Source organism: Coenobita brevimanus, chromosome 1 (assembly GCF_032717465.1).
Source record: "Coenobita brevimanus isolate Jiangsu-jjx chromosome 1, ASM3271746v2, whole genome shotgun sequence".
Classification (NCBI taxonomy): domain Eukaryota; kingdom Metazoa; phylum Arthropoda; class Malacostraca; order Decapoda; family Coenobitidae; genus Coenobita; species Coenobita brevimanus.
The window spans coordinates 66,998,349-67,022,068 of record NC_136954.1 but is presented as its reverse complement, the minus strand read 5'-3'; the positions used below and the strand labels follow the sequence as shown (position 1 = coordinate 67,022,068).

At 42.5% G+C, this 23,720-nt stretch overlaps 1 protein-coding gene across 2 annotated transcripts in view; it reads left to right on the top strand.

Moving 5' to 3' along the window:
• The window catches only part of LOC145407901 (uncharacterized), a 50,122-nt gene that overhangs the window by 16,071 nt on the left and 10,331 nt on the right, over window positions 1-23,720 (top strand). For both annotated transcript variants that reach the window (XM_080278826.1, XM_080278771.1), the window contains one exon: window positions 19,212-19,534. In XM_080278826.1, coding sequence (XP_080134952.1) covers window positions 19,212-19,534 — 323 coding nt within the window. The remainder of the gene's footprint in view (window positions 1-19,211; window positions 19,535-23,720) is intronic.

Genomic DNA, 23,720 nt, shown 5'->3' with positions numbered 1-23,720 from the left:
CTAATAAAAAGTGCAAAACTCATGGCCGGAAAACTGTGGAGATGTTTACAAACATATCCACAGAGCAGTCTCATAGCCAAAGGAAGCGGAAACTTACACAGAAGGCAAAGGGCAATGTGAAGGAGAAGGTGGAGATTTTAGCCAAGGAGATAAAGATTAAACGAAGCCAGAAAAAAAGCTCAAAAACCTCAGGATCTTGCAGCAAGGAAACAGTGGATAAAAAGAAAGTACCTGTATTACCCAGCAAGGATAAGGTAGAGTGCAGGTATATCTGTGAATACTGTGGCAAGAAATTTAGCTCCTCTGGGGGCTTTCGCTACCATGTGGAGAGTCATGAGGCAAATGCTAAAACATACTCATGTGACTCATGTCTGTATGTAACACGCAGACAAGCTGATTTAAAAAAGCACTTAGTCATTCATACTGGAGAGAAGCATTATAGGTGTGAAGTGTGTGGCCAAGAATTTTCTGTCAACAGCTCCTTCAAAAGACATTTGCGTGTTCATAGTTTAGAGAAGCCCTATAAATGTTCTACCTGTGGCCATGGATTTCGTAGCAGCAGTACACTCAAAAGGCACATGGTGAAACACACAGGCATAAGAAACTATGTGTGTGAAGTGTGTGGAGCCAGTTTTAGTCTCCCTCATCATTACACAGTTCACCGCAAACTTCACACAGGTGAGAAACCTTTCAAATGTGCATATTGTAAGACCAGTTTCCGCAACCACAGTGCTCTTAGGATCCATCGCAGAAAAGCACACCCAAAGGAGGAATCTAGGCATCTGCAGCAAATAAAATTAAGGAAAACTGTTGTAAAAGGTGAAATTAAGGTTACCCGATTGACTCCCTCTGCCCCACTTAAAACAGCCTCAGATGTGTTTGAGGAGGCTGTGGCTGCAGCGGTGGAATCTAACAGTACTTATGAATGTGTAGACTCCAGTACTCAGACTCCATTTACGTCAGCCCCTCCACCCTCATCATCAGATACTGTATCTTCTGCTCCACGTCTCTGTCTCAGATCTCAAGAAACAGACTCTGCCGAAGCAACCGTTAGCAATGTACAGGAAGAGAATTCAAGAAAAAATGTTTCAGCACAAAATGACCGAGGAATTGAAAACACAACAACAGCAGTGATGCTTCAGGAAACGTTAAGGGACATTGAGAATTGTGAAGTGCAGTTGCATGCTTCACAGTCACCTGATATCTTTCCAAATACTCTGTCCCGTCCCGTTAGCATTGCACAAGATTTCATAGTAGTACGAGGTAGTGAAGGGACTCTCACCAATGTCAGACCAGGGGGAGTTAGTATTGAGTGTGGAAATGAAGGAGTCAGGAACACTGGAGGACAGGTGTTTATTATGCTCTCCAATGCGCAGGTTCAGGACCCTAATCTGTACTTTGTGGTGGAGAATGGAGGACAAGCACCAAGTTAGAAGATCCAGCTTTGAAGCAGGTTCATTTTGTGGTTTTATCATAGATTATGTACCACAAATGGAAATATAATATTTTCTCTGCAAAAAATCTGAGCAGCAATACTGAAGAATGCATAAAGCTCTTCAGGAATAAGTAGTTAATATATAAATGAAATGTATAGGATTTTAAGTGATCTGCAAATAACTTAGACTTTGCAAAGACGTTTTACACTTCTCACTCTCCATCAGAACTACTGCATAATGTAAAGACCTTTGTTTTCTCCTAGTGGTTGTGCAAGTACAAAGATTGTTTAATCCTATTGTATGTAAGTTGAAAAAAGATGTTCGCTCTAGTTCTTCCTTGTTGAAGTTTTAGAATTTTTATTATTCTTCATGCATGAATTATGATCAGTTTTGTGTGGACCCCTTAAAGCATGAAGTGCGCTACAATACTTTCATCATAACTTTGTGTTATGTGCAGTACCTGTTTAACCATTTTGTCTTCCATCATTATGTTGATAAGAAACCATCATACCAGTACTTTATCTGGCTGATATTTCTACCTGGATACATTTGTTGAATGTTAGAGGTGTCAGTGAAAAATGGAGAGGAATGAAGAAAATAAGTGATGGCATGGGTTGGCTGTGCAAGAATATAAAGTGTACCGTCAGATGGGGCTATTTCGGACAGCTGGCTGCTGGTCGCATGTTTTTTTCTTTAATTTATGAAAAATATTCACTTACATGTTCAATTTCTTTTTCAGCGATGCTGTATGCTTTGTACTTTAATTCAGTGGAGTTGTTATTTTTCTACTCTTTATTTTAGTCCCTTTTTCTTTTGTTATTATCACTTTGTTCTTATGGCATTGTTTTTCCTGCAGAATTGGTGAGAAAATATTAAGGTGCAGATACCAGACATAAAGACAACCAAATTATTTTTTTTAGGTTTATAGACTATTAAGGTTTGTGTACCCATTACTATATTAACCCCTAAAAGACAGGCATTGGAATATTTTGACATACGCTCAAGACGGGTATAATCGGCAGATGTGATGTCGGGGGGTTTGTGGGAGGTGGTGGTGATGTGTGTAGAGGGGTGGAGGGTTGTGGGGTGGTGCGGGGAGGGGTGTGAGGGGTAGGATGGAGGTGGGGGTGGGATTTGGGAGGTGGGGAGGGGTGTGTGGGGGGAAAAGGGTGGGGGTGGTAGTGGGGGTTGGAAGGATGGGGTGGTGTGGGGAATGTGGGGGGTTTGGGGTGTGGGGGTAGGGAAGAGTAAGTAGTGGGTTGGGGATGGTAGGGGTGGTTTGGGGGATGTAGGGGGTGGGTGAGGGTAAGTAGTGGGTTGGGGATGGTGGGAGTAGGGGGGGTGGGTGGTAGAGGGTGGGGGATAGTGGGGGTTGTGGGGGGTGGAGGGTGAGATTGGGGATGGTGGGGGTTAGGGGTGGTAGGGGTAATTGGAAGGAGTTGGGAGGTGGTTGGGGTTTGGGGTGGGATGGTGGGGAGATGGCAGGGGGGTGAGGGTGGGGGTGGATGACGTGGTGTGTGATTGCGGTGGCAGGGGTGTGGGGTGGGTTTGGGGGGGCCTGACCGCATATGCAGACACCCGTCTTTTTGGCCCTAATACCCTCGGACAGCGTATGTGGACATCTGTCTTTTAGGGGTTAATTTATATCAATAATTACCCTCCGAAAAAAAATACATAAAAGTCCGAGGCTGCTTCATACAGTGACATTTGCTGAAGCATTTTCAGTTTATTCAGCCTTGCACCTGCATGGAACTTACAAGGGCCTTTTTTTCTCATTTATCTGTCTACTGATGGTAAGAATTTACAAGAAGAGAGTTACAGAGAGGGTTGCCAAGTTTAAGAATTCCTCTCAAGAGAACCTTAATGCAGCTGTTCAAGCTGTTCTGGATGGACGGTTGACTGTTCGCAAAGCTGCCATCAAGTTTAAAATGTCTCGCAGCACAATCTTAGACAGAGAGAAGGCCACAACTGAAGGGTTGCACATTTGTCGACCAGGACATACCACCTCGCTAACAAGGGAAGAGGAAGAAACAATACCCCAAAATGTAGCAACTCTTGAAGACCATGGCCTGGCATTTGACTCCAAGGAGCTGAGGAATTTCATCAAAGTACATCTGGACAGAATAGCCAGGATGGTTGTGCCTTTTGACAACAACCTACCATGGAAGGACTGGGTTGCTGGGTTTTATAAGAGGAAGTGTCATATTCTTACCAGAAGACACTATTAGAATATCAGTCAAAAATGTTCCGCCGTCCCAAAGAGCAAATTCACCTCACCATAAACAACACTCCCCTACCACACACACACACACACACACACACACACACACACACACACACACACACACACACACACACAGATAAAATCCTTGGTGTAACATACAGTACATCAGTGTCATTTAAACAACACATCACAAACATTTAAAATAAATTAACACCAGTGCAACAGCCTAAGGTCACTTGCCCATACAACATTCAGACACAACAAAGAAGCAACCACCACAGTATACAAGCAGTACATACATTCAGAGATGAACTATGCAATCCTTGCTTGGGCTTCTAACCCCATTAAAACACACCACAACACTCTACAGACCATACAGAACAAAGCCCTAAAAGTAATCACAGACAGCACAACTACTACACCTACAGACCATCAACATCAAGAAACCAAAGTCCTCAAAGTCAAGAATCATCTAGACATGAGAGGGACACAAATTCATGCCACAGCCTCCACAGACCCACACCATCCACTGCATTACATGGCAGCACATCCACACACACCAAGGAACATCAAAACAACACCCAGCACACGATATCATACACAAATACTGTCATCTCTCCCCTCTCCCCTGCCTCAAACCAGCTTCCAGAAGCATATCCTTGCTCATATTACTTGCTACTCCATTCAGTCACTTACAGACAACACACAGCTGCATGCATGGGCTTCTAATATCCATCCTTTTGAATCCTACCTCACTTGTTAGGACAGGGTCCAGCTGGCCAGGCTGAGATGTGGGCATCATCCAGCCCTCTTGAGTTATCAGAAGAGGCTGGATGACTCTGTTGCTGATGCCTGTCCAGGATGTAACACAGCACCCTATACTGTACTATTAAGCACATTTGGAAAACTGCATTGCACACAATTGCCTGTGCCAACAACACAACATACATTCCTTGAGAGCTCTGTGGGAAAGCCTGGTCTCTACCGTGGCCCTCCTTAGGGACACGGGGCTATTCAGCCAGACTGCCTAGGGAACAACTACTACTGCTACTACCACATTCTGTAGTTTCACATGAACGTATCCGATAGAGTCTATCAGGACGCTGTCGTGTAAAAAGGGGGTGCCAAATCCCCGATCATGCATTTTTTCTCACAACATTCATCCAGTCAGCTTGATCTCGTCAGTCCCCTAACCTCACCGACTTCCATACCTCTTTTCCCCACACGCTCATCCACTATATCCCTCCACCTTTTCCTTGGCCTACCTCGCCTCCCTCCTTCAGATTCGCTCAGATATACCTTTTTCACCACTTTGTTGTTATCAATTCTCTCCATATGACCATACCATCTCAGTGCACTTTCTTTGATTCTGGTGTTCACAGACATCCATCTTTCACGAAATCACATTATTTCATATCCTGTCCACTCTCTGTACTTCATAAACATTCCTCAGCAGTCCCATCTCCACTGCTCTTACTCTTGACTTTTCATTTTCATGCCACACCATAGTCTCACATCCATGTGTTGGCACTAATGCTCCTTCATGTAAGCCTCGTGCAGCTGCAACACTCAAGTCACTGCTTCTTATCAAGGTCTTCATAGCACCAGCTACTGTCCTTCATTGTGTCACTTTACTTTCCACTTCTTTTGTACATTTTCCTCTCTTTTCAATCACTGTACCCAGGTGTTTGAACTCTCTCAGCAATTCCAGTCTCTCTCCATTCACTGTAACATCACACTGGGAGTCACCTTCTCTCTCAGTAACCATCACTTTACTCTTTTGTGCATTTACTTTCAAGGCACGACACTTACAGACATCAGCAAAGCCAAGTTCTTTTCTGGTATTTGCAAGTAGTACTGCATTATTGGCATGCAACAAATTTGATATATTCCATCCATCACCATTCATTACCAGTGCCATCCCTCTCTCCATTACTCATGTTTTTACTTCTCTCATTGCTCCATCCATGTATATATTGAACAGTCATGGAGACATCACACAACCTTGTTGCACACCGATTGTGAACCATTCACTTAGATGCCCATGTACTCTTAGACATGTTTCACTACCATCATAAAAACTCTTGGTGGCACCTAATAGCTTACCACCTACACCATACATGTGCAGAACCCTCCACAATCCTTCTCTGTCTAATCCAGTGTTGCCCCATGAGGAGAGTAGGAGCCCAGGGCTAGGCAAGTTGGTCCTGACATTTAAGATGAGAGTGACCAGCCTCACTCATCTCTGAGTGGCATTAGGTGAGCAACAGACCCCAACCATCCCTTGGATGTTAACCTGCACCTGTTAAATCCGCTTATAGCGCCTTTATTACACACTAAACCACCAGGTGCCATAATTTGGTTATATGGTTACCATCTAGCGTGGCAAATGGTTTCCCATGTACAGGAAACAGTTTGGCTTGTCACACAGTGTAGAGTCACCCATAGACAGAAGGAAGAGGAAAGAGTGAAGGAAGAGAGGAAAGGGCAGCACCTGAGAGCAGCACTACATCAAGTGAGTGGACGGTATGTGCCCCAACCTACCACCTAATATATAAATACAGTAATATAAGAGAAGACTCCAGTAAGGAGCATTAACCCATTTTTAGATTTTTATTATTATTATTATTTATTTTTCTTTTTGTAGTTCAATCATGTTACATCAACCCATAAATACAGAAAGTCTTGTTTTGTTTTCAGTAACTGATCTCATTGGAATAATCATAATTAACAATGTACTTTTTGGTTCCTTTTAGTATTGCTAGTCAGAACAGTCTTTCATTTATTGAATGTGACCACAGTATATCCATCCGCACCAGCTGGAAAATTGAAACTGGGTAAATTCGTTTGTGATAGGAAGAATCTATCTATTGCCAGATGCCTTAATCCTGTAAGGAGTGGCCTCAAACAAATCGCCTCCATGTCGCCCTTTCCCCCGCCATTTCACTGCCCTTCTCCCAGCTCACACCCCCCTCTCTCATATACCTCTCCACTCCATCCCTCCATCTCATCCTTGGCCTCCCCTTCCCTTTCCCCCCCTCCACCTCACTCACATCCACTCCTCTCGTCAGTCTCTCACTCTTCATCCTCTCCACATGGCCAAACTGGCTCAGTGTGTAGGAAGAATGAATATAGTAATATAAAAAAAATGCTAAGGGCATTACTGGTCTGAAGAGGTTAATGAAGTGAAGCATATGATGTGGATGGCCATTGCCTGTGGGAAGTGTGAGGATTTGCATGTTTGACTTAATATGTGGCTCATTTCACTGGACGTCCTTTGATAGTTCTGTGTTACTTTTATTGTTTCTGGATCATAATTGCTGTATATACAGTATTAGACACAGTATATTAGTGTGCAGTAGGGTTAGGTTGATGGTGGTGGGGTTGACAGTAGTAGGTGTGGGTTAGTGTTAAATCATAGTGGTTCATCATCCTGGTTTAATAGTTTAGTGAATAGTCAGTAGTAATTGTGTGAAGAAGCTCTGTGTAACTACTTTGCTTAACAGTAGCGAAAGTTTTTTTTTTGTATTTTCTTCATACAGTACCATATGCTGACTAAACAGTTTATTTTTAAGTGAAAAGATTTTAAATGTCTGTTATTTCTTTTGTTTTCTATCCTGTGCCTTTTTCCTTTTCAGGTTTTGGTGATTGGATTATGCTGGCCAGCTTAAGTGAAGTAGAAGTGTCCTGCGAAAATGGTTTTCACTACAGAGCCAAAAGTCAAAAGTGCCCAAATCTGGTGAGAGACCAAATCATATGTCATGGACCTTCATTGGTTCTGCAGTGAGTTCAGGGTACATACATGAGGGCAATAGTGGATGTCTTGCATCAGTCACAAAGATGCAAGCGCATTGCTGTTGTGTTAGACTCAGCCATCAGAAGCCCAAAGAATCCCCACTGCTGCAGCTCCCAAGAGGTGAATGGTTTTAACTTTCTGCTCTGTTGTGAAAACCATTATTGCTAGAAACTTCTACTTCATTTATGTTGAATAACATAATCATGTAACCAAAACTTGTAAAGGGAAAGAATGTAGGTTAGAAAATAAAGAAGTAATGGATGTTCTAAACCCCTCCACTTTTTTTTTTCCTCCTGTATTTTGTCTGCCTTAAGTTGGCTGAGATTTTTAATTTTTTTAAGGTTATGTCACAGAACTCGAAAGTAGAATAAGACAATATGGTGCCTCTGCATCGCACCAGTGTGACCAGCACTACTTACTGGTGTAAGCTCTTACTATAGCTCAGCATTCAAGGTGGAGAGTGGCAGTTATATGATGAGTTAAAGTGGACATTATATTTTTTAGTTCTCTTGCAAGCTTGAGTTCCATTGGCTGTAGCAGCCATGTAAGGATACAGGATATAACTTGTGGCTCAGAAAGTTATACGATATGAAAGTTACAGGATATGTATGTTAGTGAGAGAACAGTGAGGAAGAGGAGTGGCTGCAAAAATAAGAGAAGCATGGAAAGACAAAGTAGCCTGAAATTGTATTGCCAGACCATTACCCTCCCCAGTCAATGAGTTCTCAAGAAGAAGGCATACAGAATTTTTTATACATTTTTAAAAAATAGATCAGACATATTGGTTAATGTTTTCAAAGGAAAGGAGATTGGTTAATGTGTAGGTAATGAGGACCATACTGAATGTGAAAGTACTTCTTCAACCTGTATAATATACAGGTTGAAATGGTAGTGTAACCTAGGATATATATGAAGAACAGTTGGTTATGGATTGTAGAAATTACTTTTTTAGTACACTTTGAGATACTGTCTGAGAATGATGTCATAAGTAAAGAGCTGCTACGAAAACTTTGATATGGATGAAAGTGCTTTGAGAGTGAGATGTTTGTTGCGTTGTTGAATGAATGGAGAGGTGTACTTTGAAGTGGTATACTGATAAATATATTCAGAGAGTATACCTAAATATGAGAAGAAATTAGATCCACATTTGAAGCTGTGTTCATTGTAAATTGAACCAATGTATCTTGATGATAAACACAGCTTCAGTATGTGGGTATACAGTAATTTCTTCATTTTGTTTAGTGGGTAATTAGGGTGCTCCAGTCGGATTGAGCCGGTGAAGGTTTATATCCAAGGGATGGTTGGGGTTTATTGCTCATGTAATGCCACTCAGGGATGAGCGAGGTTGGTCACTCTCATCTTAAATGTCAGGACCAGCTGCCTAGCCCCGGGCTCCTACACTCCTCATGGGGCAACGTAGGATTGGATGTTGGATGGATGGATGGATGGATGAATAACCTATCATTCTGTGAAATCAAGATCTACTCTTAAATAATATACTGTACCTGGGAGTTACCCTTGATTATACCTCCATAGGTCTATGGAGGTATAATCAAGGGTAACATTGGAGGAGGAAGACTTGTAGTTTGGGTGGAGGAAATTGAGCAGGACATTTATGAATGCGAGAAAATGAGAGAGTGTGATTGACAGGGTGAAAAACATGTTTGGACATTATAGCCTGGAAGTAGTTTTGTCATAGCTACTTCATTTGGGCATTTCGGAGATGATGAAATGGAGAGATGTGATTTATTTTAATGTCGTAAAGCTTTGATATTCTTTTCTAGTCCTTTTTCCTCTGTGATTATGTATTATTTTTAGGCCATTGGTATTTATGTTGGATTGGCTTTAGCCATTTGTCAGTTTTTGAGATGAATGGTGGAGAGTATTGCTATTGGTGATATGAGGCCAAATGGACTGTGGTTATTGCATTCACCTCCTGATGTACATGGGTCTTGAGGAATTCAAAACACAGGCTAAGACAGACTTTTAATGAGGGGGTAGGTAGTATGTCCCTTCAGAAGCTGTTTATTTTTGCACCTTGTCAGTTAGAGCCCCCACAAACCGGAAAAAGAGGCCACCGCTCGCCAGATAACTTAATGTAAAATGCATAAGTGTGGTCAACTTGATATTATCCTCTGTTATACAATTTGTGTGTTATTTTACCGAAAATTATATATTTATTGATTTATCTACATATAATACGGGAGAAAAAATGGCTTATCAAAATATAATAGAATTGGAAGGTTGTCATTTGCATCTCTCTCAGTTTAGGGACAGTCTACATGTAATTATTAATACTGTATGTTGCCTGAGTATCGATCACTGTCATGTTTTTAGGTGTCGGATGTACATCTGCAAGGAAAAATGGCAAATGGGTATAACAAAATTGTATCTTACATAGCAAATGAAGGAAGTGTGATACTTAAACAGCCAAAGATTGTATAAACCCACTGAGCTCATATGGAGGTGCTTTCTCATGGGCAGCGCCGCGTAGTTTGTGTGCTCACCACCAGGGGCCCAGGGCGGTGCTGATACACCACACATGATGCCCACACCTTTTGAAATCAGCTGATGAATCCGGAAAATATAGTCCCATGGTCTGCTCTGCAGCCAAAATATATGAGGAAAAATGGACTGCAGCAGAAATGAGATGTTTCCTCTAAGCAAGAGGAATACCATGCCTTTAAAAATTTGGGTTGCTGATCTCGGCCCTGCACGATTTTTGCTGTACAGTTCTTAATATTACTAAGTGTGTAATGGATAGAATCATGTCAGGATTTGCCAAATGAAAAGTTACAATCTTTGGAAACTGTATGAGAGTATTGCTGTTGTGTGTGTTTACTGAATGCATACACACACAATGGCTTTTAGTGAATACTGTGAAGAACTTTTCAGGGTATATCTCATCTAGTTTATCACTAAAATATCAAAGATGAATATAATATTGGTATAGTACTTTATGCGTGAGTAATAATCCTGATAGGAATTTTTATAATGGAAGGTACACCAGCTCTGAGCACGTAGTGACCCCACGCTGTTTAATGATGTGGCGAACACTTGTAACTTTCAGGAGTTTGTGGGGGCTCTTAATTGATGCTGATGACATACAGACTCAGAAATACATAAACATAGCCATTACAATACATCATCTTTGACATACACTACTCTCACATCAGACACCCTTCCTGATGCATACTTAGTAAGCTTGATTAACTTGCAGCACTCCTTCTCTGGAGATCTGATCCTACATTGGATATCATATTGGGTGATGCAGATACAGATGAGTAATATGTTCAGAAACATTTATTTTTAAAATGTTTCTTACTGTAATATAAGAGATAAGTAAGTATTGTAATGGTTTTACCAGATAAAAGACATTTGCACTGGAGTTAATTGTAGTTGTAAAAAAATTTGTGTGTTCCCTGAGTCACTTTAATTCCCTAGGCTAATTGTGGTTGTCAAATAAATTTGTGTGTCCTCTCAGTCAGTTTTATTCCCTAGGCTTCAGTGATTCACTCGCTGCTGAATAAAAGCTTCTGTCATCAAGTGGAATAGAATACTAGAATTGTCTCAGTCAAAAGAGGGTTAATAGTGTCAGCATTAACACTCATCTTAAATGCCAGGACCAACTTGCCTAGCCCTGGGCTCCTACTCTCCTCATGGGGCAACGTAGGATTAGATGATGGATGGATGGATTGATTAACACTCAGGCTTGTATGACTCACTGTGCCAAATATAAACATCCAGTACCTGTATTATTTGGAGCAGAATACAGTACTTGAGTTATCTTAACCATGAGAGGCACACATGACTCAGCAGAATAAAACCATCCAGTTTTATCTGGAGTAGAATACAGTACTAGAGTTATCCTGAAAATGAGAGGGTTAGTGGTATCAATATTAACACTCAGGCCTCATTGATTATCGTACTTTTCAACTGAATAGAAATGTCTGGCTTTAGCTGGAATAGAATATATACAAGGTCTGATTGAAGAGTATCAGAATGTATTTTTTTCTCATAAACTAGTTGGAGCAAGAGGACACGATTCAGTGGAGTGTGCCCTTGAATTGGTGTGTGCTTGCCTGAACATGTTCAGTGCTGTTGCCCAGCCCAGTCACTGCTGAGCAGCATGTGTTTGAGGATGTGTTCTTGCTCGTCGCATTTTCGGTTTATGTCGCAATGACCAAGTGAATCAAGCAGCATCATTGCATCAAATTTTGTAAAAAACCTGGTGACACACAATCTGAAACTGTCAGGAAGATTTAGCAGGTTTTAGACAGTGAAGCTAAGGGTGATACGCTATTCAGAGCAAGGGGAAGCTCATGCTAACAGTTTTATTTTCGACTACTAGGGTAATGTTCATTATGAGTGCATTCCAGAAGGCCAAACAATCATTAAAAAGTACTACTTGGGAGTAACCCATTGCCTACGGAATTCAGAGTTTCGTAAGAGACAAGAGTTGTAGGAGGTGGAGGACTGGCAGATCTACCACAACAATGCTCCAGCTGACTCTTCCCCCAATCAGCCAGGATTTTTTGGTCAAACACAATGTCACACAGGTCTGGCAGGCTCACTACTTTCTTGATATAGCTCCCTGTGGCTTTTGGTTAGTTCCTAAACTGAAGATACCACTGAAGGGTTCTAGATTTGAGGACACAAGTGAGATAAAGACAGATGTGGTGAAGATCTTGTTGGCGACCCCCAAAACTGATTTTACAATTGTTTCCCGCAGTGGAAGGACCGCAGGGCTAAGTATGTTGACTCACAAGGGACATACTTTGAAGGGGATTAACGTCTCAACTCAGTATTTTTTTTATTTTTTTTTTTTTTACCTGCTAAAGGTCTGATACTTTTCAGTCAGACTTCATATATTAGAACTGTCTCAACCTTGAGACAGAGTTAACAGTAGCATTTAGACCCTAAAATGCTGTTATTATTTCAAGATTTCAGTTTTTGATCACCTCTGTATCTGAACTGATTCATTAACATACCAAAAATTTGAAGCCTTTGTGAATAACCCCTGAGTCAGTTGACATTCCTTTTTTATTTTAACTGTCTCCAGATTATTATTATTATTTTTTTTGTCCTTCCTCTTCTGTTATTTAAAAAGAAAAGAAAAAAATGAAAAAAGGATTTTATTTAGTTTTAGGGAGCTTTGCTAGGAGTTGCAGCTAATGCCACATAACATGAATGTTAAGTTCCAGATGAGTACTAAAGACATGCTCATTTGTGTAAGATAAGATCTGCTCGCAACATGCTCCTTATGTAGAAAGAGCCCATTGCCTTTAAATCAGTTACTTACCTGGTGGTCTTATGGTAGAATCCACCAGTCAAAATGGCAGCCCTTTACTGCATTTCGTGGCCCAAATCTCTTGGATGCAACTACGGGCATTTCAATCATTTAATGCTACTGTACCAGGAATGTAGGATGGTTTCCTGCCTGGTTTTGAAATTTTATAGTCTAGCCTTGGATCTGTACACCCCAATGGGAATGTAATGGTTCTGCCTGTTAACTTTACTTTGAATAGCAGTATAGTACAACATTGTGTTAGGAAGCTACTGTACTGTACAGTTTACAGTATGTAATTATTGCTGTTTTGAAAGGTATGTAACATGATTTTAAAGTGAGTTACAGTTTACTGCACTGCATCCTATAATCCTTCTATCCAATGGCTGTTTAAAATTATGCATGGCATTCTGACTCTATTGTTAACTTGTTATTTCCATGTGTTTGTTTCATTTTTGAAGGTTCCAACATGCTTGCATGCATCAGCTTTGGTCACCTAATGGTGGATCTCCACACTGCTCAATCTCTGGCAGCTTCCCTATTTAGTCCCATGTCGCTGAGGTCACATTCAGTGCCCTTGTCCCAGGTCTTTTTCTTCCTCTTGCCACCCTACCCCTAACATCAACACTTTTCACTTTCTGCACCCAATTATCATCACCCATCCTCTCCACATGCCCAAACCATCTCAGTCTACCCATCCTTATCACAACACCAGCACACTCCAGTCCCATCCTAACTCTTAACTCTTCCATCATAAACCTAGTCCCCCCAGGCCCTGCACTCAGGGATGCCCTGTGCATTCACCTAATCATTGCCATTTCTGTACGTTTGAGCCTGGGAGTCTCCTCTTCTTTTACTGCCCAGGTCTCACTATCATACAGCATTACACTCCTAACATGTGCCGCATACAAAGATCCCTTAGCACAGAGGGGGAGCCCTGTCATTGTCAGGAGAGGCAACAGCTCCCTGTACTTCTTCCAACCACTTCTCTCTCCAGCCCCGCCCTTAGCTCTTAACATGTCTCCCAGATAATGAAACTCTTCCACACGCTCAAGAGACTCAATCCTTCCATGCCTGGCAATCTCCACTTGTTCTCCCCAACATATTGCACACATGAAATCAGCATCATCTTGCAGCATACCTCTAATACCACGACATCTCTTATGCACCCACTTATTACAGATACTGCACAAGATGAAATTACTCCCCACACGCTTGTGGCAAATCGCACATGACCACTTTCCCTCTTCTTTGACAGTACTACCCCCAGCCCTACATGCCATCACTTTTGTTTTATCTGCATTTACTCTTAAGCCCTTGTGCCTCTTACCATCTCCCGATTTTCTAAATCTTTTCTCCACTTCCCTTTCATTCTCTGCAGTCAACACAAAATCATCAGCATACAGCATCTCCCACAGGAGTCCATTTCTGAAATCACATGAGAGGGCGTCAGGTACCATAATAAACAACAAAGGGCATACACTCTTTGAGAGCTCTGTGTGAAAGCCCGGTATCGGTCATGGCCTTCCTTAGGGACTCGGAGCTTTTCAGCCAGACTGCTTAGGGAACAACTATTGCTATTATTACAAAGGGCTCAAGACTGACCTCTGACGCACACCAACATTCACAGAAAACTCATAATTAAAAACTCCATTCACCCTTACCTGGGTGAATATACATGGCCGTAACCACGCTGACCAACCACTCCTCAGTCCCAAGCTTCTCATTGCCCACTTCACCATCTCTCTAGAGACCCTGTCAGAGGCCTTCTCCAAATCAACAAAAACAAAGTTCAGTTCCCTTTTCTTTCCTATATATTTTTCCTGAAGCAGTTGAAGAATGAATATGGCATCAATGGTCCCTTTGCTGGGCATAAACCCAAACTGCATCTTATTAGTATTCACTCTTTCTTTAATCATACCTTCTAGAAACTCTCCATTATCATACCTTCTAGAACTTTTTCCATCACCTTCATTATCTGGTCCAAAAGCTTTAGGCCTCTATAATTTCCTCTTTCCAGGGCATCATCCTTCCCCTTGTACACATTTACAGTTATACTCTTCAGCCAATCATCTGGGACAACACTATCTATCTATCTATCTATCTATCTATAGCCCGACGCCCTAATCCCGCAAAGGGTGGCCGCAGACAAAATGCCTTCATGTCGCTCTGTCACCCACCATTTGACTACCCTCCCCCCAACTCACCCCCCCCTCCCTCATATACCTCTCAACTCCATCCCTCCACCTCATCCTCGGTCTACTCCTCCCTCACCCTACCTCCACCTCACCTACATACACCCTCTTAGTCAGTCTTTCATTCTCCATTCTCTCCACATGTCCAAACCACCTCAGTGTATTTCTCCTAATCTTCTCAACCACATCCACATCCATCCCACAACATTCTTTCACTTCTTCATTCGTCAACCTGTCCCTCCGTGTCACTTCACGCGCTCCTCTCAAGTAACTCATTTCCACTGCTCTCACTCTGGACTTGTTCCCCTCTTGCAAGGTCCACACCTCATTTCCATATGTCAGGCTAGGGATCACAATACTATCATGCAGTGACTTCTTAACTTCCTTACTCACTTCCCTATTTCTCATCACTGCTTTCAGTGAACCAACAACCTTCCTTCCCTGCTGTACCCTTTCACGCACTTCATCCCTCAAAGTTCCATCCTTACTCATCACGCTACCCAAGTACAGTAGGCTCGCACAGTGGCGAGAGATTGGGCAGTCCACGACCTCGCGCACTGGGAATTCGCGTACTGGGAATACATAATCTTATGGGAAAAAATTACATATGGGCGGTACCCCCTAATGCCTGGACATTTTTTGGCCCTTAGAGACATAAAAAAGATCAAATTTTTCAGACATTGTACTACAGATATAGCTGCAATAGCAAAAATATGGGCAGTCACCTTAACAACTGTAGACAACAGGCCTGATGGACTTAAACAACAGAGGTTCTGAGGCGCGGCAACGCACTTACAGTGTCCCCGCCACCACCCTGGCCGCACCATGCTTGTTTAACGGTTGCCAATGTTGTATTATTCCAGGCTTTGACGAAGAAATTTACGGCCTGTTGAATGTTACATTTCTTCCAGAATGCAGCAACAGTCATTATGGTGGGGGTTGCAGATATGCCAGGTGAAGCAGGTGAGTCAGGTGGGGCTGTGAAGGTGGAGAGGGAGGCGGCTGGTGAGTCAGGTGGGGCAGTGGATGACGGCAGTGGGCGAGTCAGGGGAGGTGGTGAGGGGAGGATCCTCCCTCTCCTCCTCGCTACTGCTCACATTTTCGGCAATTTCCTTCATCTCTTCTTGCTTGTTTGTTTCATTCCTCATCTTGTTATGGACGTATTGGCAGTATAACAACTTGGTATTCATGAAATAAACATCATCATTATAGAAACTAGGTATCTATTCTAACTTACTGTTATTACCGAAAACGTTATTATTGAAGCTGTTATTGGTGATATCTTATTGTAGATTCCTCTTGAGCACCTTCCCCATGAGCCACTAGGTCACTATTGGCGCGTTGTGTGTGGGGGGGGGGTCGCGTACTGATGGAAAATGGCGTTTCTAAGCCACTTCTTGTCTCTACCTCGTGTTTTGTGGGTAAACTCGCGCATTCAAGGTTTTTCGTTATGATTTTTGGTCACTCGCGCACAATGCGATTTGCGCACTGTGATGACGCGCACTGGGCGAGCCTACTGTACTTGAATGCACTCACACTCTCCATATCCTCACCATCCAACCTCACTGTACATTCTGTGACTTCATTCCTCTCAAACACCATAACTTTACTTTTGTTTACATTAACTTTCAGCTTCCTCCTCCTACACACTGTCCCAGATTCATTCACCAAACCTTGCAACTCCCATTCATCTTCACTCAGCAATACTGTATCATCAGCAAACAGCAACACCGGAATCTTCCAAATCTCACCCTCATTCATTAGAGCCACCCCCACATCCACTGCCCTACCCTGCACCTCCTTTACAACCCCATCCATGTATATATTAAGAAGCCATGGAGACATCACACAACCCTGTTTCAGTCCCACATTGAGATAAAAAAATTCACTCAGCCCACCATCCACTCGCACCGTAGCCCTAGCTCCTTCGTACACACTCCTCACAGCATTCAACAATTTCCCACCCACTCCATATATTCTCAATACCTTCCACATACCTTGCCTATCTATTCTGTCATAAGCTTTCTCCAAGTCCATGAAGGCAGCATACACTTTCTTTCCCTTCTCTAGATACTTCTCCACTAAACATCTTAGAACAAATATGTGATCTCCAACTAGCTCCTCTGTCATATGCCTAACCCTATCAATGAGTATTCTACCATATATTTTACCAGTCACACTAAGAAGGCAAATACCCCTGTGGTTACCACATACTTCTCTCTCCCCTTTTCCTTTATATAACGGAACAATAATACCTGATTTCCAGTCCTCTGGAACCCTTCCCTCTTCCCAATTCAATCTACACAACTTCCATATCCATTCCACAACAATCTCACCTCCATACCTCAGCATTTCACCACACACTTCATCAATTCCTGGGGCATTCCCCAACTTGATCTTCTTCATTGCTTCCACTACTTCCGTCCTGCTGATCTCTTTCTCCCTCCTCTCATCTTTCCTTCTCCGAGCCATTCCGCAACCACTTATACTCGCACTGCTGTCACTCTCTGCATTCAACAAATCCTCAAACTGCTTCTTCCATCTCCTCAATTTCTCTCTCATCTCCACCAACAATCTGTTATTCCTATCTTTCACTCCCCTACTATTTCCCCTTTCACACTGCCTTACTTTCTTTACCTCCTTCCAAAACAATTTCTTACTCTCCCTCCATGTCACACTCAGATTCCTCCCAAACTCTTCATCCACTTTCTTCTTACTTACTGGGACAACACACTCATATATAATCGTATTAATCAAATCAGTGAATAACCCTGCTCCTATATCTCCTGAGGCTTTCAACATTTCAGCAGCCAACCGAGACACACCTGCTGCCTTCTCCACCTGCCTGTTGCCCTGCTCACAGTAGCAGCGTCAATCAAAGGCCAAGGGCCAAACGCTTGATCTGCAGGCTCCAAACCTTCCCTGTTCCAGTCAAACTTGTCAGTCAACATCCAGTTGAAGTGCTCTCTCCAGGCGTCTTTAGCACTTTGGCATGCCGATGACGATATTCTTGTCATCCAAAAAACTCTAGTAGGCCTACTTATGACGATATTCTCATCATTGAAGTAAAATATTTGCCAAAAATCCATTTATTATTCAATTTTCATGGGATATGGTTTAAAATGAGCACCAGTGTTTTCCCATATTCTCTGTGAGTCATGTGACTGCTCCAGGCTGCCACACAGCCACCCACGCCGTAGAAAACGTCAGTAACTTCCCATCTCTGTTCGTGGTCAGACCCTGCTTACCACCATGTCTATTTACCTGCAGTTTTCTGTGGATTTTTCATCATTTTCAATGTCTTATTGCCATTATATTCACTGTAAATCTTTTCCATGATGGATAAAACATTTATGTTAGCTGCCTATGTTTTTTTATATGTCACTGTACTTTCTCTTATAATATTGTGGCAATGCTTACATTCTCCTCAACGTTATATGCGTATATCCATGTAGAAAAATCAATTGTGAACAGTTTAAGACCAAATTGAATAATATAGAGTGCAAGTAACTACCCTTGGCCTGGCAATGTCCTGCTGATTCTGGGGTGGCGCGGACTGAGCGCACTGGGCGGGCCAAAGCGTTAACCCCTAAAGTGCTGACAGGATCAATCGATCCTTTTTCAGGATTATGCAAGATACCAAATGTGATTGATTGAGGGGCTCAGGGAAAAACGGGGGAAAATATGCTCTGCCCCGATTGTGGCGTATATCCCTTCCAACCAATCAGAACTAAGTGCTGAATAGGGAGGAAGGAGGGAGGGGAGGAATGAGGGAGGAATGGGGTGGGAGCGCATAGAGAACAGGAGCTGCGCCGCCTGGAAGGGTAACTTTTTTCAGCATTGATGGGCTATAGCTTATGAACCAGTTGGTCTAAAATGCAGTGGTTTTGGCATAAGGTGTGTAAATTCAGGCTCTGAAACTTGGGCATAACATTTTTAACTTCTGCAAAAGTCGAAAAATCGGTTCCATATGCAGATTTTCACGCCAGTTTGGTTGATCGAATTGTGTATCGTAGGGGTTAATATCCCCACTGTTCACCACTACCATTCCTTCATCATTCTTCACACACTGCTCACATCTGATATCCCTTCTCCCTCTTCATCTGATTTGCCACCTTAAATATCATTTTCTTCCTTTCCTCCCTATTTAAGTCATCAAGTAAAAGTCTCTTCATATGGAAAATGAAAATAAATTAACCTTTACCATATGTTACATTTCCATGTACATGTATATGCAGTATTTATAATTATATCACAAATTTCCTCAAAACAGCATCAGGGAGTGATGATCATGGAAGTCGAGCCTGACATTGATGTTGATGATGTGGGGAATAACACCCCACAACAGCCACAGCCTCCCCGAAGCAAGCCCCCACAGCCAACACCAAACATCGTCTTTGACACTGACCCAGCCTTCTTCTCACCTGATGAGAGACTTAAAGTAGGGGTGATAAGAGAAGAAGATGGGGCACAGGTTTACCTTTGTATGTACTGCCAGATTCGGTGTGAGTCTCCACTAGCACTGAAGATGCATGTTCGGGTGTACCACATGCCTGTGTTGGTTTATGACAATGGTCTAGGTACTGCAGAGACCAGGTGAGTAGCTTTGTCTTGATAAAATTACTGTAGTTTGATTTTTGTAACACTGGATCAGAATTTAGTAAATTCGTATTATAAGTCCATTTTCTTGACATTTGTTTTTGTCAGTAACCTGTTCATTCAGGTGACATAATTTATTTTGTTCCATGCTATCTCCAAGTGATTTTACTGTATTAAACTTAGACAAGCTTCTGGTAATGAAGAGGGTAATGAAGACCATATCTAACTCTTTGCTTTGAAAAGTCTCTCCAAGGCTGAATAAAAGTGTTTGATGGTAGCAGTACAGTAGTAGATTATATACAGTATTTATATCGTGTGTCATTGGAGTGAAGTAGTTGAGCTCTTTAGTCAGATTGCTTCAAGAGATTTGTATGTTGTGTTTTAGGTCCCACATTAATGTGTAAGTGTGAGACTGTATGGTATGAGAATGAAAGTCAGGAGTAAGAGAAGTGAAAGTGGTATTATTGAGAATTGTGTATGGAGTGTAGAATGAAAATTATGGGATTCATGAAAGTTGTGGATTAAGGTGAGCCTGTTGACAGTGGCACTGAAGACATTCTGCTTAAATGGTATGTTCATATGGAGAGAAATTTAAATTAGGTAGTGAAATGGGTATAGTACAGTATATGTTAGTGAGTTTGAGGGTAGGAGGAGGAATGGTAAACCAAGAAGAAGGTGGATAGATATGACAAGTGAGTGTGTAGGAACACGAGGTATGGAAGTTAATGAGGCTAGGGAACTGATAGGGGATTGAGTTAGTTGAATGAATTTACCCTGAGTACTACATGGCAGGGGTTTGGTATGCCTTTGGCAACTTGATAGGTGTTAGATTGACACTGCCTGTTAGGTAATGCAAAGTGCATCTACAGTATTTAAAAAGAAAGAAAAAAAAAGTCTATCTATCTATCTATCTATAGCCCAACGCCCTAATCCCGCAAAGGGTGGCCGCAGACAAAACGCCTCCAAGTCACTCTGTCACCCACCATTTGACTGCCCTCCCCCCAGCTCACCCCCCCCTCCCTCATATACCTCTCAACTCCATCCCTCCACCTCAAGATGGTAAAGTCTGTAAGAGTTGAGTCTGGATTCTTGGGCTTCAGTGGTACATGAATGAATGTGTGTCCCATTTTACTGAACATGCTGTCAATTAGGTCTCATTCTGTCATGTTTCCTGTTTCCTTTCTCTCTGGACCCAACCTCACCCCATCTGAAGATGGGGGGGGGGGGAAAATGATGGTGACTATGATGAATTGTTACTTAACAGATGTTTTGAAGTCTGAAGTGGATATTTTTCCTGCCCCTGTACTAACAGTCACCAGCCAGAAGCATGCCTCACTTAAAGTTTAATTTAAAGTACTGTACCATTTTGTCTATCCCAGACTTTAACTCATTCGCTCTGATGGCATTTTAATTTATTCTCGCCATCCGAAGACAGCCTTATTCAGCTTTGAAGAGACTTTTTGAACAAGAAAGGCTAGATACATCTTCATTATCCCCTTCACACTGAGATGTCTTCCATAAGATGAATTTCATCATCTCAGGACAGTAACAGTAAATTGATTGAAACATTTCTGAGCAGAAGAGAATGCTGCCTAAACCAGAAGGCCTAGGACATGTATTCTTATTGGCTTAGGAGGCTTTCTGTGACCACCTCCTTACCAGTTAAATTCCGTATATTGCAAATTAGTATTTTTGTATGTTATTTGTGCAATGAATGTCTTTATTAGAAAGACACGAGTAAGCATAGAAGAGAACAGTCATGTGTACAGTGCAAGATAAATTGCTTATGAAGAGATATAAGAATGTGTATAGGTTATGCAATCTGTGTCAGTATTGTAACAAAATAAATAAATGAATAAGTTTCCTTCCTTCCCCTTCTTTCTTTACTTCATTCTTTCTTTGACCTTCTGCCTGCAGGTGACTTTACACTCCCTCTTCTGTTATTCTTTCATTCATCTTTCCTCTTCTTCTGCATATGGGTGACTTTACTCTGAGTGACAAGCCAAATGGTTTCCTGTACACCAGGAAATCATTTACCATGCTGGGTGGTAACCATATATCTAAATTATGGTACCTGGTGGTTTAGTGGGTAATTGCAATTCTCCAGTTGGATTGAGCTGGTGAAGGTTTATATCCAAGGGATGGTTGGGGTTATTGCTCATGTAATGCCACTCAGGGATGAGTGAGGCTGGTCACTCTCATCTTAAATGTCTGGACCAACATGGCTAGCCCTGGGCTCCTATGCTCATCCCTTGTGGGCCAAGGTAGGATTGGATGATGGATGGATGTAACATATAAGAGAATAGAAAGGTATACAAAATAAAGCACTAAGGAAAGAGTCTGTGAAAGAATCCCAAACCAATGAAAATAGGACCACTATACTCTGTCTACCTTAAGTTGCCCTAAAATTACCATTTCTCCATAATGTATGATGAAGTACAGTGGGCTCACACAGTGCGCGAGAGATTGGGCAGTGCACGAGCTCGCACACTGGGAATTCACGTACTAGGAATACATAATCTTATGGGAATACAGTAATTACATATGGGCGGTACCGCATCATACCTGGACATTTTTTGGCCTTTAGAGACATAATAAAGGTCATATGTTTCAGACATTGTACTAAAGCTATAGCTACAATAACAAAAATATGGGTAGTCACCTTAACAACAGTAGACAACAGGCCTGATGACATTAAATAACAGGGGTTCCGAGGCGTGGCAACATTTACAGCGCCGGACTCCCCACCGCACCTCCCACCGCACCAACACTTCCCTTCGCAGACTCCTCTTGATCACCTTCCCCAGGAGCATCAAAGTCACTCACTTCAGCCATAAACCCTTCAAAGTCCAATGCTGACACTTCTGACATTGCATCCTCTTCATCCTCAGCAGGAACAGGAGCAGACGATGTCAATGGTTCCGCAATTTCACCAACTTGAGCCCGCTGTGTGTAGCTTGTTATGAGCGTCTGTCTTCTCCTGTTTATTTTTTCCCTGTGCCTGTCTGTGTAGAAACGGAAGAGTTTGTCAATACCAACCAGAAGTTTCTCCGTTCTTAGGTTGCTCGCTTCCTGTTCCTTCACCTCTTCCTTGAGCTTATCCACGGCAGCAAGGATCTTGCTAATGTATGACATACACAGCTCAGTCCTGCCTTCCATCACGTTAGGCTGCTCAACTTGACTCTGTCTGGCGTCGGGCTCTGCGTCAGCCTCGTCTATCTGTTGCAACACTTCCTCGGGAGGCTGTTCCTCAGTAGCAGTGTGCACTTCTTGTATGTCCGCCAATGTAACGTCCTCGAAACCTGGTACAGCTTGTGCTGCTGTCAATGTTGCTGCCTCAGCATCAGCCAGTGGTTGAATGACCGTCTCCTGGGTAATGCATAGGTGAGGCACAAGCATTCGCCACGCATGGTTCACCATTGGAGGTGTAATCTGGTGCCAGGCTTGAAGGAGAAATTCAACTGCGTCCTTCACCGTAAAGTTATGCCAAAATGCCTCAACAGTCATGGCATCTGTGGTAGGTCGGGTTACAGGTGCTGGTGGAGATGGAACGGGAGCAGATGTCTCATCAAGGTCTTCGTCGTGATCTTCTTGTAGGGCATGAAGCTCCTCTTGTGTGTCAGTCTTCCTGCGTAGGTAGTCGTACACTTACTTATGGTAGAAATGCTTCACTGTGGCGATTAGTTCTTGATCCAGTGGCTGCACTAGTGACATTGTGCAGGGCGGCAGAAACACGACACGACAATCCTTGTGAAGATCTTCCAGGTATGGAGGATGACTTGGTGCGTTATCAAGCACAAGGAGCATCTTAAATGGAATGCCCAGTTCCCGACACTTGGCTCTCGCATCAGGGACACACCGCCTCGTTAACCAGTCTGCCATAATGTTCCCGGTCATCCAACCATTTACGGACTTGTACCAATACACGCCACTTGCATCCATGTTCGTGAGGTTTATGTAGCACCTTGGATGTGAAGCTGTGTGTACAACAACTGGCCTCATCTTGTGGCTCCCAGACAGGTTTACAGCGAACATTACCGTCATCTTACATTTCTGGAGCTTGCGACCAGGGGCTTGTTTCTGTCTTTTTGCAATGTAAGTTGATTTTGGCATGGTCTTGTAATATAAGGACGTTTCATCGATGTTGTAGATCTGGTCCTTGGTGTACTGTCCCTCTTCAATA